This window comes from Heptranchias perlo, chromosome 9 (genome assembly GCF_035084215.1).
Source record: "Heptranchias perlo isolate sHepPer1 chromosome 9, sHepPer1.hap1, whole genome shotgun sequence".
Classification (NCBI taxonomy): domain Eukaryota; kingdom Metazoa; phylum Chordata; class Chondrichthyes; order Hexanchiformes; family Hexanchidae; genus Heptranchias; species Heptranchias perlo.
In genome coordinates this window covers 38,669,302-38,687,612 of record NC_090333.1, presented here as the reverse complement: position 1 = coordinate 38,687,612, position 18,311 = coordinate 38,669,302, and the positions used below count along the sequence as shown (strand labels likewise).

Below are 18,311 nucleotides of genomic sequence, written 5' to 3'. Positions count from 1 at the left end.
GGCAAGCGGATGGTTTTCCTTCTCTCTTTTCACTGTAAGCTATTAGAAAAGGTCTTGTGAAACTGTCACACTACTTAAGGATAAATTCCTATCTCAGCTTCTCTCCACCACCCCCCCACCCTCAAATACTGGACAGAAAACAGAGAAGCAACTTGTATAGTCTAGGAAAATGGTCTACACACTGCTTATACTGCACCTGGGATGATTCCAGTGCGGCACACTCCATCAATTACTGAAAAAGTGAAAGATCTCAACTAGGTCTTGTATCTTATAAAATGGAGTAGCACAGGGACACAGGTTGCACTACTGGGTATCAGATCATCATTTTGTAATTCACTGTTGCCAGGAGACAATGTAATACGCAACAAAAGCTCTGATCACTTGGGAAGCATGTTTTACTTTGCACTATTATAATGGTACAAATCCCACAGATGGAGAGGAGTTGCTGTTATATACACTACAAAAATACCTATGCAGCTAAATAATTTCGAACAGGTTTCGATGTGAATACAGCTTCATTTAGCAAGTTACAACAGAGGGGTTCAAAAACTGCAAGCATATGTATATAGTTAATAAAGGGCATTTTTCATTTCAATAAATTTGGAATTCAGTTTTCTTCAGGCTACTTCCTATATTTCTGATGAATTCTCAGACTGCTGGTACAGAGGCCTTGGGTTCCAGTCTCCAAGAGGATGTATTGTCCAGTTTCAAAATGTTGGGGGATTGGATAGAAAAAGTGATGTTGGTTTACTGCAGTCATTGCTGCCCAGAAATCTGTTCTCATGCTGAGGGAGTGCCCAGCAGCAGAGGCACGATAAGAGTTGACACTGATGAGTCTCCTGTTTCTCAAGGTGACATCAAATCCAGCCTGTCCAGCCCTTCTTCCTCAAATGATAGTAGAGATGCCAGAAAGTGAGCAAGACCAAGAAGCACTAGTGGTCGTGGTGAAGCCAGTTTCAAGGCCTTCTAATGATATATTAAGGAGGCCCAGGGACTCCTCAATCTCAAGGCTCCAAAAGTCACCCATGAGGCTAGCCACCACTTTCTCTTACCAGTGGAGGTGCAGTAGGATAGGTTCCAGAGCACACACATGTGACACATCTGTCACCAAACTATCAATAAGAGAAAGCACGAGGATGCTACATAAATCAGAGAGTATTGCATTTGACTGTACTTTTTATCAATTGAGTCCAGGCAGTTTTCTTGGGATAGCGTTGAAGGTGATCATAGCAGGTAAAGGAATGGGATCCTCAGCAAGTGAATTAGTACAGAGGAAAAGATTGGTGAGGGTGCATTTGGTGACTGTATGTGCAAAACTGTTAATGCAGTAGGCAAATGAGATACTTAGCTGAAAGTTTTGTCAATGAGAGCTTGCCATATGGTTTTTGCTGCTTGCATTGGTGGTTCAGCAACAATTATCTTTACATTGCTATGTCTTTGCTCAGGTTATGTATCCTCTTCCTCCATGCTCAAGTCTCTTTGGATAACAAAGTTTTGCAACATGTAGCAGACTTGGCATATCTTGGGAGACCCTGGTGATGCTGCACTGTTAGATGCTCCTGATCTGTCCAGACATCTGAAGCACTGTTTCAAGAAGCCAATAATAACCCTGGTGGTTGTATGGGATTTATGGTATCAGCACTCTGCTGCTGTTCACGGTTGCTAGGCGCCAGGGTGAAAAAAAAAAGGGTAGCGTAGGTCTTCCAGGAACCATCCTTGAACTTTTATTTTTCCGTCAAATAATCCTGGTACAGTGCATTGTCTTAAGATGTGACTATCAAAACTGGATCATGCATGTTGGTAGAGTGGAAGCCCTGCCGGTTCATAAATGTGATGGAATTGTGTGCAAGGGCCAATAGGAGAACATGGGTGTCATCAATGACACCCTGTACTTGGGGAATCTTGCCATCTGAAAAGAAACTGCACAGACATCTCATTTTGTTGCCAGCTGAAATTGTTTGATACATTGCAGATTGACTGATGTTCCTTTTGGTCGCTTGCCATGAATCAGTACTACATTTTTGGGTCTTTTTAAATCTTCTTACACTAGATTAATTCAGTTTTCCTATCTTTGATAAGTCTCACGGTGAGTCCCAACTACCCATATCTTCAACAGTGTCTATTCTTGTCTTGTGATCAAGATATGGTTTCAGCAATATGCTCAGGAAAACAACCAGTAAACCCTATTTTCTAATTGTTATTAGTATTGGACTATCATATGCCACCATGGGATCTCATTTCAGTCTTCAAAAGCAGGACAACATCACATCCAGCTTAATTATTTTAAGATTGAGTGATTTTATTAAGCAATGAACAAGTGAAGAATCTAACAGTGATAAAATAGTTATGCTTTACAATAGAAAATCTTTTATCTAACTGCTCGAGAAGACAAACTGATGAGTGACGATCTAATACTAAGCTGTTCTTTTATAGATAACTTTTATAAATGTATTTCTTTTCTTTCTTACTATCTTTTTTGAAGTGATGGTGCCCCCACGATAGTGTTACATAGGGAGTTCCAGGATTTTGACCCAGCAGTGATGAGGGAACATATGTCCAAATCAGTATGGTGAGAGACTTGGAGGGGAATCTGGAAACGATGATGTTCCCATATTACTTTCTTGGTGATAGAGATCGCAGGCTGGGAGGTACTGTCAAATCAAGCTTGTGGAGATGCTGCAGGGCTGTAAGTAGCACATACTGCAGTCACAATGCGCTGGTGGTGGAGGGCGTGGATATTGAGTTCAGCAGCAGGGGCACCAATCAAATGAACTGCTTTGTCCAAGACAAGGTAGGTGTGCCTCTCCTGTAGATAAGGGCGGATGCAGGCAGTCCATCTTTGTTGCATCACACATGCTTCGCATCCCTTCTTTTATTCTCTTCCAAATAAAGCAAAATTAGAACTGTAGCAACTAAAGATCCAGCACATTAAACCACTGGGAAAAACATCCAAAAATAATCCAACACAAATAGCATTAAAAATTACACTCTGCACAAATCTAAACATAAATTGTTTTCTGATTCATCTTCAAAAACAGCAGGTGCTTCTTCAAATCGATCTGTTGAGATCTATCTCCTCCCAATTTTCTGACCTCTCCAATTTTCCTCATCGGTGCCACCAAATGATGGCGAATGGAACATTTCCCTATAGAGTATTTGATTAGCACCAAAAAGGGCGAGTGGGTCTGAGCATGTTTTATTAGTTTTGTAGTGCAGCAATCTTACATTGTTGTACAAGATGGACATCAAATGCAACATGTTAATATATGAAATGTTTTTTCCTCAATATAATAGGATTTGAATAAAAAACAAACCATCAAAGCTCAAGACTGGAAAACGTTCGCCCCTACAAAGATACGTAATTGAAAACTTTATTCAAAATATGTTGATTAAATCGCTGAAAAAAGAACTATACTGAAGTCTCGTTATGAAAGGATTGAAGTTTGTAGAAATAAGTAGATATCGACAAGATGACTTTTAAAATGGGAGCTATGAGAAGAGCCACTTTTATGAAAGAGGGCATGGTATGTACCACAAAAGTTTCCCTCATCTACAGGTAGCTGAAAAACAAATATAACAACTGCATATATAAAAACAAACTGGGTTGATGTTATCAACAGAGTAGGTCCTGCAGATAATGCAGGATCAATCATTTCCCAGGTCAAGGAGGGCCTATAAACTCTGAGTGACAGGTTAACAAGAAGACAGGATAGTGTGAGCAATATCCCGCCGAGAGAGCTCTTGAGTAGTCTGTTGTGTTACTCAAAAATCAGGCTTAGTGCCAAACTCTCCTGATGTTGGAACAGGTCAACTTTGTCCAGTCAAAAAGACAAAGGCTAGAAAAATAAGATTTTTGTGTGGAATGCTTAGGACAATTTTATTCCATTGCTCACAGTTTTGATATTTCACATGTTTGAAAAGATGTAAAAGTAGAGCTGTAATAAAGCTCATAAAATCAGGTTGCAAGTTTTGTATTTGCCCCAGTTAGTGCTTCTCTACATTTCATCTCAGTTCTGTTCCTAATCTTCATCCTCCCTTTGGCTACAAACATACAACTCAAAATTCACTGCCTTCCTCCAGAAAAATGTTGTTACAACTTTATGTGAAATAACACTAATCAGTAATATCATGTGGCGCTCTATAATTAAAGACAAATGTAAGGGTCTACTGGAAACTAAACAACCAGAGGACAAGCTATATTACTAGTGATAGATTTCAGGTGTTCCTCTAGTCATATAAAAGTCTGCCCAAGTCACTACCACTTGCAGTGCTCACAAGTTTCATCTTTTACAATTGTAAAATAACAATATTCTCTCACAGTAAGATATCCCGTATTTATTAAAAATAAATCAGACCACAAACAAGCAAACATCCATAAATCTCCTGGCTCCCAGCATCAAATCTGTCATTTCACTTCATTATGCAATTCCATTAATAAGATGGCATATAAACACCATTAACTTTTACACTGTATAATTCCAAATAAGGGTTGATGAACTCTTGTATTATCCTTCAAATAAAATAGATAAATTCGTCCCAACATCTTCCAAATCAATGTAAACCTAGTTTCTTGTTATTTTCCATTCTCCAAAACAGGTTTGCAAATGTCTCGATATGTATGTATTTAACATCAGGTAAGGAAACATGACCAATGTGTAATAGTGAATATTATTGTTATATTGTTACCTGTATCAAATGTTACAGTTCCATTGTGCAATACACACCCAAAGCAAAGAATTTAAATGTTCCACTTTGCAATGTACAGAAAGCCTGATTCAGGTATCAACTCTAAAATGCATGCTCAGTCCAAACCTGATATGGTAAAACCCTATTTCTCAAAACACTACCTTGTCCAACAAAAATCAACAAACCTTTGTATCACAACTTTTGATTAAAAGATATAACTTTGTGCAATAAAATCTTATTAAAATTTAGTTTCAGTCACAGGAAGACTATGAAATGTTATAAATTGGAAATTTTCTATTAAAATTCTATAGAAATCTTAATCCAGGCATTATGTTTCTTGGCACTGGTTGGGATTCACCTATATAAGGTTATTTTTTTAATAAAAAAGTCAAGTGAAAATAGAAAAGATAAAGAATGATCAAATGGGCCATCACTCTAATCTGTACATAATCAGTTTAAAGCATCCTGATCAGATGAACTGTGAGTGGCATTGTGAGAAAGACTTAATTAAGTGTAGTGTTTTACTTAGCGATTAAGTATATATCAATTGATGGTATTCCAAAATCCTTCGTAATCCAGCCACTCAAATAAACATTTAATGAGTTTAGGTTCAAAAACTCTGGTAGTGGATTTAGGTCAAAACAGATTTCAAGCACCATTTTTTTCCCTTCCTTTTAGGTGACCACCAGTTTAAAAGTATTTTTTCTTTTTACTAGAGAAATTAATTGCAGAATATCTATTCATTTGAAATCTAACTTTGTAGAGAAAAAGCATTTCTGCAATTTAAATGAAATTTGATATCACTGACATTCTAAGGCTGGCCCACTGTATAAAATAATTGCTTCAAAATGTTGAAGCAGAACTTGAATTCTGTGGGAAAAAAATTGAAAAAGCCTACATACAAAAAATGATTGTTTTTTTATAATTTTGGGGAAAAAAAAGTTGATCAGCAGAAGAGCAACACCGACTTTATTTGAAGTTTAAATAAACTGACTGAATGTTCCTGAGGCTGCAGTGAATGACTTGGCAAGTTTTGTGCTCTAATAGGGGAAAGATTATTTTAGGTTATTTTAAGTTAAATCAAAGTATAAGGCAGGATTGAAGTACTTTAAATTTAGCTTAAGGTCCCCTACTCCAGCACAAAGCTTGCTGTATCACTTACTATAGCCATTATTACATGTTTCAAGAGGAAACGTTCTTACATACTTTTATTTTAGGAAAGCATTTTTGCTCCTCTTTCTATGGAGTTTATAACATGCTAGATTTTTGTTTAGCTTTTAACAACTTAAATTTTGTTCTCCACTCCAAATATCTTCACCAGAAATTTATATCTGCTACTTATCCAGCCAGATACACAGATTTTACTCAATTGTGCCATAACCAGGTTCTGGGTAGGTTGGCGGGGGGGGGTGGAGGAGGAAGGTGATGCTGTAAATTTTTCTATGTCCTTTGTTTAAAGGCATCAATATGCATTAATTTTTCAATCCTTTCATTTGAGCTAATATCCTGAAAGGTCACTTACATCTCTGGCTTTTCCATAGAATGCTTCTTGAAAGGCAGCCTCAAGTGATCCAATAAAGAATACAGGATGACAGTCACCATATCTGTAATGTGACAAAGAAAATTAAGTTTGATTCATGCAAAAAAATGTACTGGTACTGAACTGTCACATTACCTTATACAACAGAAATAATCATAATGTTAATACACATCTCATAAATCATGAAATTAGCTTGAAACACATAGAACACATTTCCTACATCAGAGACAATGCAAGTTTCGATATGAGAGTTCAAGTTTATTCTTGCTACCCATATAGAAACTTCCACTTCCAATTTCTAATATAATATTTTTTAGCCCACGTGTTGTACAGACAAAATACAATGGTTTACTGTGGAATATCTGTTTTATTCCACTTATGAGGAAGACCGTTACAATACACTTGCAATTGTCACAAGTTACAAGGTCTTTCCCATTTGTGGAATAGGTTGTATGCCACATTAGTTCATTATGTATCTTCCAGACTATATTAAGCATAATTGGTGACCAGTGAACAAGAATTTTGCACATATACTTTATATAATGAAAAGAATAAGCGATTTATATGCTATCCAGTGTAAAAGTAAATGGGTGAACAATCCAATATAGCATTACCACTTTTATCAATTCAATCATTAGCGAAACACCCAACTTGCTCCTTTAAAATTTAATTAAAAAAATGTTTTTCTCTTCAGTATTTCCCAAATCACTGCCAATGATCTTGATGGGATACACATTCAGGGGTAGGATTCTGTGATTTAAAGTAGGTGGACGTGAACTTGTAACAGTGTTACTGGATCCATATTAAAAACAAATTCCGCTACAGGTTTACTTCATACAGTAAAAGCCTGGATTAATAATGTAAAACAAAAATATATTTGCTAATTGTTTTGTTAGCTTCCAAAAATATATTTTTGCATCAATAAAGTTCCATACCAGTGATCCAGACTTAATATTATTACACAACAATGTAAAACTGTCACAATAAAAGTTAACATTTAACAGGATATGTGCAAACAGCAAGAAAACTGATTTTGCTGTGAAAATAGTTTCAGTATTTCACTTCCCAGGCAATTACTGAGAGCAGCCATAAACGTAAACTTAGAACTTACAGACATATCATGTGAGAAAATGTCAGGTGAACAGTTCCAAGTACGCTGAGATGGGAAAGATGCTCGACCAGATGTCCAATTAAAACTTAATTAGAATTATAAAGCAGCACAGACTTGATAGTGAAGCTGAATTTTGGGGTAATAAGGAGTAGATGAAAAGGGCAAGAGAGAAAAAAAGTGCCAAGTTTTAAAAGACCATATGTAAGAGAGGAATGGAGGGCAAACTCAAAAAACTGAAGATGTTGAAGCTCAGTATCAACAGTAAAAATATTATAGGCTCGCAAAAAAGTAAAGATCAATGACAATAGATAAATTGAGTACAGCAGATGCTATTTCTGACAGAAACGATGCTGAAGTGGAGGTTGTAACAATGTGGGTCTGGAAGATAAAATGTAATATTTTTGTGATTGGAATGACCACAATATGCAAAAATTGAGGATCTGAACAGTTGTATCTGAGAAAGAATAGTGCATCAGTGAAATGAAGGAAAAGAACATTCTAACGTTGGCTTGTTGGTCATGTGTTTTTCCTTCCTTTTATTGGGACTTGCATTCATTTTTTAAAATTAGATATCATTTGTCAGACTTGCAATGTGTGTGTTTTGGATCATTTGTAAATTTTGTTGCATTTCAACAACCTCTGTACTGTAACATTTCCTTCATATATCTATTCAAAGTTTTGCAACTATTCTCTGATATTCACAATCTTTGAGTTTCTGCTGGTTGCATCTCTTTCCATCAAACTGGATCTGTTTGATTTTAACGTTACCTTACATTTAGAAAACATGCATATATTAATATAGACAGATATGTAAACATTCATGCTGACTGAGTTAAGGGATATTACCACTGATGATTAAAGTTTTTTTTTCACCCAGCATCAAACATTTGCAGACGCAAAGTAAACTTTTTTTTTAAACTGTGCTTCAAAAAGGTCCCTCACTTTTAACTTCAGAGCACTCTCTACTGTACCCAATGTGAATGGGAAAATCTCCAACTTAGTGCCAATTTGTGGATAGTTTTGTGCTGTGAACCAGCATCTACTAAGAATTGGGTTGAGGCTGTCCAAACTCAATTTATAGAACACCCTTGCAGACAGGAAAGTGAAGATACTTTCATCTCATCAATCTGGCTTGGAAGAAAAGAGAGAACGCAAAGTTAAATCAGCCACTTATACTGCCAATGTTTATCAGTTTGTTCTATGGGCTTTTCTCCTCCCCCAAGTCAGTCATTTTCTATCTCCAGGGCTATACAGTCTAGTTTACCTTCTCCACCACATTCCTGTAGCTTTATTTATGACAGTGACACATTCAAAACTTTTAGAAAGTAATTCTTTATTAGAAGTCACAGTTGTAATCTTTCCCATCTTCTTATAATTCCTTATTCATCCACCATTTGCAGGTCCTTGCAGTAACTGTTACAAATGGATTTATTTTTGTCACTGACAATTGAACATTGCTCTCAATTCTCAAGATGATTTTTCTTTAACAGATTTAAAAAATGGCATGGACTTCTCCTTTAATGGAAAAAAAGTACCTGTACCTTGAAGAAAATTCTGCAGTAAATTGTAATAAGGCATCTCCCTCATTTTCAGCATCATCAGGCACTGGGATAGAAATGAGAGTTTAAAGTTAACTTTCTGGATCACAGAAAAAAATTGAAAATGTTCAAAATCTCCACAAGCAACAAACTACAGGATTTAAAATTGCAGATAATCTATATTCCAATCACAAATGAACCTTTCTAACATGCCAGGAGCAAAGTAAATATTTTTAATTATGTTTGAAAACAGCATGGTATAAACAAAAGGCATAAATACATCAAGCTAGATTTACTCAAAACACCGTATTGAGTTTTTACAAAATTGTGGGTACTGGTAACGGAGTTCACTTTAGCGGTTCAGCTCTGCTATCAACTATAACAAGCAAGGGAGGAAATAGCAGAGGCTCTGACCATCATTTTCCAATCCTCACTGGATACAGGCATGGTGCTGGAGGACTGCTAACATTGTACCATTGTTTAAAAAGGGAGTGAGGGATAGACCAAGTAACTACAGGCCAGTCAGTCCAACCTCGGTGCTGGGCAAATTATTGGAATCAATTCTGAGTGACAGTATAAGCAGTCATTTAGAAAGGCACGGAGTAATCAAGAACAGTCAGCATGGATTTGTCGAGGGAAGGTTGTGTCTGACTAACTTGATTAAATTTTTTGAGGAGGTAACAAGTAGGGTCGATGAGGGTAGTGCATTAGATGTAGTCTACATGGATTTTAGCAAGGCTTCTGACAAAGTCCCACAGGGCAGACAGGTCAAAAAAGTACAAGTCCATGGGATTCAAGGGAGAGTGGCAAGTTGGACCCAAAATTAGCTCAGTGGCAGAAAGCAAAGGGTAATGGTCAACGGTGTTTTTGTGACTGGAAGGCTGTTTCCAGTGGGGTTCCGCACGGCTCAGTACTAGGTCCCTTGCTTTTTGTGATCTATATTAATGATTTGGACTTAAATGTAGGGGGCATGATTAAGAAGTTTGCAGATGATACAAAAATTGGCCATGTGGTTGATAGTGAGGAGGAAAGCTGTAGACTGCAGAAAGACATCAATGGACTGGTCAGGTGGGCAGAAAAGTGGCAAATGGAATTCAATCCGGAGAAGAGTGAGGTAATACATTTGGGGAGGGCAAACAATGCAAGGGAGTACACAATAAATGGGAGAATATTGAAAGGTGTAGAGGAAGTGGGGGACCATGTCCACAGATCCCTGAAGGTAGCAGGACAGGTAGATAAGGTGGTTAAGAAAGCATATCGAATACATTCTTTTGTTAGTCGAGGCATAGAGTATAAGAGCAGGGAGATTATGCTGGAACTGTATAAAACACTGGTTAGGCCACAGCTTCAGTACTGTGTACAGTTCTGGTCACCACATTACAGGAAGGATGTAATTGCACAAGAGAGGGTACAGAGGAGATTTACGAGGATGTTGCCAGGACTGGAGAATTTCAGCTATGAGGAAAGATTGGACAGGCTGGGGTTGTTCTCTTTAGAACAGAGGAGGCGGAGGGATAATTTAATTGAGGTGTACAAAATTATGAGGGGCCTAAAGTGGATAAGAAGGACCTATTTCCCTTAGCAGAGAGGTCAATAACCAGGAAGCATAGATTTAAAGTGATTGGTAGAAGGATTAGAGGGGAGCTGAGGAAAAATCTTTTCACCCACAGGGTGGTGGGGGTCTGGAACTCACTGCCTGAAAGGGTGGTAGAGGCAAAAACCCTCAACTCATTTAAAAAGTACCTGGATGTGCACCTGAAGTGCCGTGACCTACAAGGCTACGGGCCAAGTGATGGAAAGTGGGATTAGGCTGGGTGGCTCATTTTCGGCTGGCGCGGTCACAATGGGCCGAATGGCCTCCTTCTGTGCTGTAAATTTTCCATGATTCTTTGATTCTAATGGGCATCCCTGCTATGCCCGATGGGAAAAAAAATGCTAAAAACGTATTTTTTAAAAAAAATTGAATTCTCGAAAAATTACATCCGTATATATTTTTCATGAAGCAATTGTATATTTTGATTGCACAGCACCTGCAACAATTATGCATTGACACATCCAGATTTCTTGGCCTGTCTGCATGAACTGTGAAGAATGTGGGGCAAGGAGTTGAGGCAGCATGTATGGTTTTGGTAGCAACAGTTTGTAACAAATAAGCCCTATTATACATGTGCTTTACATATTAAAATTTCTTCAAATACAACTTTGCTTGGAGTCGAAACCTGAAGTATTAGCAGATTTTCATTCTTTAAATTACACCTGAAATCCTTCTGAATTTATTAAAATCAGTAACTTCATCTGCATTTATCTCCACCGTGAAATGAAGTCATGTTCCATTTATCACTACCAAAGGAAAATCACAAGGACCATCATGAAACCTGCTCTTTATACTTAAATCTAGGTCAATTAAATAAAAATCTGGAAGTGCAATCCTTTTCTTGCGGTCAGACCATGACCTTGAACATCTAAAATACAGTGTTCAGTTTTGGTCCCCTCACATGGTGGGGGATCTCAAAGCCCTGGAAAAGGTTGAGGGGACGACAACTTAACTGAAACCTATTTTAAAAGCCCTAAGTTATCAAGACAGGCTTACAGTACAAGGACGTTTTACTTTGGAAAAGCATAGACTTCAAGGAGATATGATTGACATCTTTAAAATAATGATTTTGTCCGTGTGGATAAGTTTTTTGTGCTAGATAGCAAGAGTGGAACAAGGGACATCACTACAAGTTATTAAAGGATGGAGTTAGCTTATATACTAGGAAATACTTCTTTGCATAGAGTCATTGGCCTCTGGAATAAGTTGCCAGCACATACGGTGAGTGTGGATTCGCTGCAAGCATTCAAGAGGCAACTGGATGAGTTCCTATAAATGGAAGACATCTTGTGTTATAGTAAGTAGATCAGTTAATGGCAATAGTGATACCAATCATCATGGTCTTCTGAAGCTTGCTTGCTTAAGGGTGTTGGAGACAAATGTCCCAGAGTTGTTTCCTAAATTGGCCGAAGGTTTTTGCAGGAGATTGCACACCTGCAAAGGGGTGAGGAAATGGGATGGGTTTAACAGCGTGCATAGGTTACACCATGTCGGGACAGGACAGGCTTGATGGACCAACTGGTCTTTTCTTGTCCTTCATCATATGTTTATACAGCTGTTCAAATGGACCTGATGGCTTGGGATTTACTTGTCACCCTCCTCTGGGTCCAAGATTTTTGCTGCTCTTAATTCCTGGGTTTCACTCCCACTGCTCAATCACCCTCTGCTGGTCCACACAGTTAGCACGTGAGGCCACTATGTGCCTCTTCTGGACTCCAAGGTCAACCGCTGCTGGCTCTTGGTCAACTCACCACTCCTACCTAGCTCCCTCAATGCACTGGACAACCTCCACCAGCACCCCAGTTTTTAATTTCCTCCTCCACCAGCTGCTGGATCTATGCTCTCTCTACTACTGATTCCGAACCTGGTCATTGGTTGGTGAATACTCCAAGTTGACCCCATGCTGCCTGCAAGTGAACTGCATCCCACCACAGCAGCTGGTTCTCGGACTTCAATTTTGGACCTGTTAGTGCAACCAGCACAGAGTGCGGCAGGACAGAGTGAAGCAACTGAGAGTTTGGTGAGTGTGGGAGTTCGGTGAAGCGGGGGAAGGAGGTGCTGCTTTACCTTGCTTTTCCTAACTTTTTCCGCAGAGCGGCAGCGGACCTGAGCGGCAGAAAACTGAGAGTGGGGAATAAAAGCAGCAGCAGACCTGCAACAAGAGAAAACTACTGTGCGACGTCACAGGTGAGGCAGGAGAGTCCGAGAGGTGAGCAGAGCAAAAAAGGAGACACCGAGAGCGGGAGGAGAGTCTGAGAGGTGAACGCAGTTTAAATCTAAGGCAAGTCATGGCAGCACAGCTCGCACCCATGATATGCTCCTCCTGCACTAAGTGGGAAGTCATGGATGCTACCAGTGTCCTTGGCGACTATGTGTGCAGGAAGTGTGTCCAACTGCAGCTACTGGCTAACCGTATTTCAGAGCTGGAGCTGCGGGTGGATTCGCTGTGGAGCATCTGTAATGCTGAGACTATTGTGGATAGCACGTTCAGTGAGGTGGTCACACCGCAGGTAAAGATTACACAGACAGAAAGGAAATGGGTGACCGCCAGGCAGAGTAAATGGACGAGGCAGGTAGAGCAGGAGTCCCCTGGGGCCATCTCCCTCTTAAACAGATATACCGCTTTGGATACTGTTGGGGGGAGAGGGCTCATCAGGGGAAAGCAGCAAAAGCCAAGTTCGTGGCACCACGGGTGGCTCTGCTGCACAGCAGGGGAGGAAGAAGTGGCAGGGCTATAGTGACAGGGGATTCAATTGTAAGGGGAACAGATAGGCATTTCTGTGGCCGCAAACGAGACTCCAGGATGGTATGTTGCCTCCCTGGTGCTAGGGTCAAGGATGTTGCGGAGCGGCTGCAGGACATTCTGGAGGGGGAGGGTGAACAGCTTGTAGTCGTGATCCATATTGGTACCAACGACATAGGTTAAAAAAAGGGATGAGGTCCTGCAAGGTGAATTTAAGGAGTTAGGAGATAAATTAAAAAGCAGGACTTCAAAGGTAGGGATATCAGGATTACTACCAGTGCCACGTGCTAGTGAATATAGGAACAGGAAAATAGACCAGATGAATGCGTGGCTGCAGGGATGGTGTAGGAGGGAGGGATTTAGATTCCTGGGACATTGGGACTGGTTCTGGGGAAGGTGGGACCTGTACAAGCGGGACGGGTTACACCCAAGCAGGACCGGGACCAATGTCCTCGCGGGGGTGTTTGCTAGTGCTGTTGGGGAAGGTTTAAACTAGAATGGCAGGGGATGGGACCGTGAGCGGGGAGACAGAAGGGAGTAAAGTTGAGAGCAGCAAGAGAGGGGAAGACCCAGGGGAAATTTACAATACAAATAGGACAAACAGTTGTTCAACAACAAGTGAAAGGGAAAAGCGTAGAGCAGCAGAGAGAAAGTGTACTTTAGACACTACAGATAAAGTGAAAACTAGAAGGCGTAAGGCGATTAACCCAGCATCAAAGCTGAAGGTCAGGCTAGGGTGTGTGGCTCAACTAAAAGTTCTATATACAAATGCACGGAGTATAAGGAATAAATTAAATGAACTACAGGTTCAAATTCAAATTGGAGGGTATGACATGATAGCTATTATTGAGACTTGGCTGCAGGATGGTCAGGATTGGGAACTGAATATACCGGGTTATAAGGTCTACAGGAGAGACAGGGAAAATGAAAGAGGAGAAGGAATAGCCTTAATGATTAGAGATGAAATCACTTCAACGATAAAGGAGGATATAACGAGAGGTAAGCAGCCAACAGAGACCTTATGGGTTGAATTGAGAAATAGGAAAGGATCCAAGACTATAGTGGGAATTGTGTATAGGACCCCTGGCAGCAGCTCTGAAGTGCTAGATTGTATAAATGCAGAGATTAGACAAGCGTGTAAGAAAGGCATAGTGGCATTGATGGGGGACTTTAACCTTCACATAGATTGGGGGAAGCAGACTAGCAACTGTCAGAAAGGTAGTGAATTTCTTGAGTGTCTCCGGGATAGTTTTCTACAGCAGTATGTCCTAGAGGCAACAAGGGGGCGAGCCATACTAGATTTAGTAATGAGTAATGAACCAGATTTAGTTAACGGCTTAACTGTACGCGAACATCTATCCAATAGCGATCATAACATTATCGAGTTCAATGTATGTAAGGAGCCGCACAACACCAGGTTATAGTCCAACAGCTTTATTTGAAATCACAAGCTTTCGGAGCTTTGCTCCTTCGTCAGGTGAAGTGAAGAGATGCATATAGGCACAGCATATATAGTCAGAGAACAATGCCTGGTGATTACAGATAATCATTCTAACTGCCCTTTATCACACCTCGGCAGAGAGATAATCACAGCAATCAAAGGATTGAATGGTGTTCAAACAGGTTAGTCTGGGAAACATTGCTTCCAAGAATACTGAGGTGGGGTCACAAGGGGTCAAATGTAGCAGATGCTGGGGTTTGTATTAGAAACAGATAACTTTTTTTTTGCTGGAAATCGCAGCAGGTCCGGCCGCATCTGTGTATGGAGAACAAGCCAACTACGACTTGAGTCTGGATGACTCTCCATCAGGTGGGGTTACATGTAGCGTGACATGAACCCAAGATCCCGGTTGAGGCCGTCCTCATGGTTGCGGAACTTGGCTATCAATTTCTGCTCGACGATTTTGCGTTGTCGTGTGTCTCGAAGGCCGCTTACCCAAAGATCGGAGGCTGAATGTCTTTGACTGCTGAAGTGTTCCCCGACTGGGAGGGAACCCTCCTGCCTGGCGATTGTTGTGCGGTGTCCGTTCATCCATTGTCGCAGTGTCTGCATGGTCTCGCCGATGTACCATGCTCCGGGGCATCCTTTCCTGCAACGTATGAGGTAGACAACGTTGGCCGAGTCACAGGAGTATGAACCATGCACCTGGTGGGTGGTGTCCTCTCGTGTGATGGTGGTATCTGTGTCGATGATCTGGCATGTCTTGCAGAGGTTGCCGTGGCGGGGTTGTGTGGTGTCGTGGTCGCTGTTCTCCTGAAAGCTGGGTAATTTGCTGCGAACGATGGTCTGTTTGAGGTTGGGTGGCTGTTTGAAGGCGAGTAGTGGAGGCGTGGGGATGGCCATAGCGAGGTGTTCGTCGTCATCGATGACATGTTGAAGGCTGCGAAGAACATGGCGTAGTTTCTCCGCTCTGGGGAAGTACTGGACAACGAAGGGTACTCTGTTGGTTGCGTCCCGTGTTTGTCTTCTGAGAAGGTATATGCGATTTTTCGCTGTGGCCCATCAGAACTGTCGATCGACGAGTCGAGCGTCATATCCCGTTCTTACGAGGGCGTCTTTCAGCGTCTGTAGGTGTCCATCGCGTTCCTCCTCGTCTGAGCAGATCCTGTGTATTCGCAGGGCCTGTGCATAGGGGATGGCCTCTTTGACGTGGTTCGGGTGGAAGCTGGAAAAGTGGAGCATCGTGAGGTTGTCCGTGGGCTTGCGGTAGAGTGAAGTGCTGAGGTGCCCGTCTTTGATGGTGATTTGTGTGTCCAAGAATGAAACCGATTCTGAGGAGTAGTCCATGGTGAGTTTGATGGTGGGATGGAACTTGATGTTATCGTGTAGTCTCTTCAGTGATTCTTCGCCGTGGGTCCATAGGAAGAAAATGTCGTCGATGCATCTGGTGTATAGCGTTGGTTGGAGGTCCTGTGCAGTGAAGAAGTCGTGCTTGAACTTGTGCATGAAAATGTTGGCGTATTGGGGTGCGAATTTGGTCCCCATGGCTGTTCCGTGTATTTGGGTAAAGAACTGGTTATCGAAGGTGAAGACATTGTGATCCAGGATGAAGCGGATGAGTTGTAGGATAGCGTCTGGAGATTGGCTGTTGTTGGTGTTGAGTACCGAGGCTGTCGCAGCGATGCCATCATCGTGGGGGATACTGGTGTAGAGTGCCGAGACGTCCATCATGGTGAGGAGTGTTCCTGGTTCAACTGGTCCATGGATGCTGAGTTTTTGTAGGAAGTCTGTAGTGTCGCGACAGAAGCTGGGGGTTCCCTGTACGAATCCAGAGAGGTTCTCACATAGGGTTCCATTGCCTGATACGATAGGACGTCCGGGTGTGTTGGCGTTGTGTATCTTTGGGAGGTAGTAGAAGTCTCCCACGCGGGGAGTACGTGGGATGAGAGCGCGTAGGATGCTTTGAAGGTCTGGATCGAAGGTCTTGATCAGTTTGTTGAGCTGGCGGGTGTGTTCTTTGGTCGGATCTGCGGGTAACCGTCTGTTGTGTTCCTGGTTGTCCAGTTGTCGGTATGCTTCTTTGCAATAGTCCGTTCTGTTCTGTATGACGATGGCTCCTCCTTTGTCCGCTGGTTTGATGACGATGTTGCGGTTGGTCTTGAGAGCATCGATGGCGTTGTGTTGTGCTCGGGTGACATTCTGGACTGTCGTGAGTGCGGCTGATGAATTTGGCGTTGACGCATCCCCTGACAGCTTGAGCATACATGTCAAGCTTAGGGCAGTGACCCTCTGGAGGGGTCCAATTTGACTCTTTCTTCTTCGGTTGCTGTACCGCGGATCCCTCTGTCTGCTGTTCTGGATCGTTGATTGTCTCCCAGTCAGGGACACTTCAGCAGTCAAGGACATTCAGCCTCTGATCTTCGGGTAAGCGTTCTACAAGGCGGCCTTCGAGACACACGACAACACAAAATGGTCGAGCAGAAATTGATAGCCAAGTTCCGCACCCATGAGGACGGCCTCAACCAGGATCTTGGGTTCATGTCACGCTACATGTAACCCCACCTGACGTAGAGTCATCCAGACTCAAGTCGTAGTTGGCTTGTTCTCCATACACAGATGCGGCCGGACCTGCTGCGATTTCCAGCAAAAAAAAGTTATCTGTTTGTAATACAAACCCCAGCATCTGCTATATTTGACCCCTTGTGACCCCACCTCAGTATTCTTGGAAGCAATGTTTCCCTGACTAACCTGTTTGAACACCATTAAATCCTTTGATTGCTGTGATTATCTCTCTGCCGAGGTGTGATAAAGGGCAGTTAGAAAGATTATCTGTAATCACCAGGCATTGTTCTCTGACTATATATGCTGTGCCTATATGCATCTCTTCACTTCACCTGACGAAGGACCGAAGCTCCGAAAGCTTGTGATTTCAAATAAAGCTGTTGGACTATAACCTGGTGTTGTGCGACTCCTTACATTTGTCCACCCCAGTCCATCACCGGCATTTCCACATCATGAGTTCAATGTAGTGTTTGAAAGGGAAAAAAGTGAGTCAGCTGCTAAGATTCTAGACTTGGGTAAGGCCGACTTCAAAGGGATGAGTCAGAGACTGTCCACAGTAAACTGGGCAAATCTGTTAATGGGTAAAATGACTGATGATCAGTGGGAAATGTTTAAAGAAACATTTAACGTGATACAGAATCGGTTTATACCCGAGGGGCAAGAACTCTACTTGCCATAAAAAACAGCCATGGACAACTAAAGAGGTAAGGGACAGTATAAGACATAAGGAAAGGGCATACAAAAAGGCAAAAAATGGCACAGATCCTGGCGAATGGGAAAGATACAAAGATCAACAAAGGGTCACAAAACAGATAGTAAGAGCTACAAAAAGAGAGTATGAAAAGAAACTTGCAATGGATATCAAAACCAATACAAAGAACTTTAATAGTTACATTAGGAAAAAGAGGGTGGTCAGGAGCAGTGTTGGCCCCTTAAAAACTGAAAGTGGGGATATCGTCATTGACAATGGGGAAATGGCGGACATGTTGAACGATTACTTTGCGTCAGTATTTACAGCAGAAAAAGAGGATAGCATGCCGGAAATCCCAAGAAAACTAATATTGAATCGGGGACAGGGACTCGATAAAATTAATAT

General features: G+C 41.4%; 1 protein-coding gene across 2 annotated transcripts in view; it reads right to left on the bottom strand.

Annotated features, from left to right (window-relative positions):
* The window catches only part of faf1 (Fas (TNFRSF6) associated factor 1), a 292,563-nt gene that overhangs the window by 97,601 nt on the left and 176,651 nt on the right, over positions 1–18,311 (bottom strand). For both annotated transcript variants that reach the window (XR_010963860.1, XM_067990236.1), the window contains exons 11-12: positions 8,879–8,942; positions 6,209–6,290 (exon numbers count right to left, since the gene is read on the bottom strand). Coding sequence is in view for 1 of the 2 variants with exons in the window: in XM_067990236.1 (XP_067846337.1) it covers positions 6,209–6,290; positions 8,879–8,942 (146 nt within the window). In the remaining variant the exon portion in view is untranslated. The remainder of the gene's footprint in view (positions 1–6,208; positions 6,291–8,878; positions 8,943–18,311) is intronic.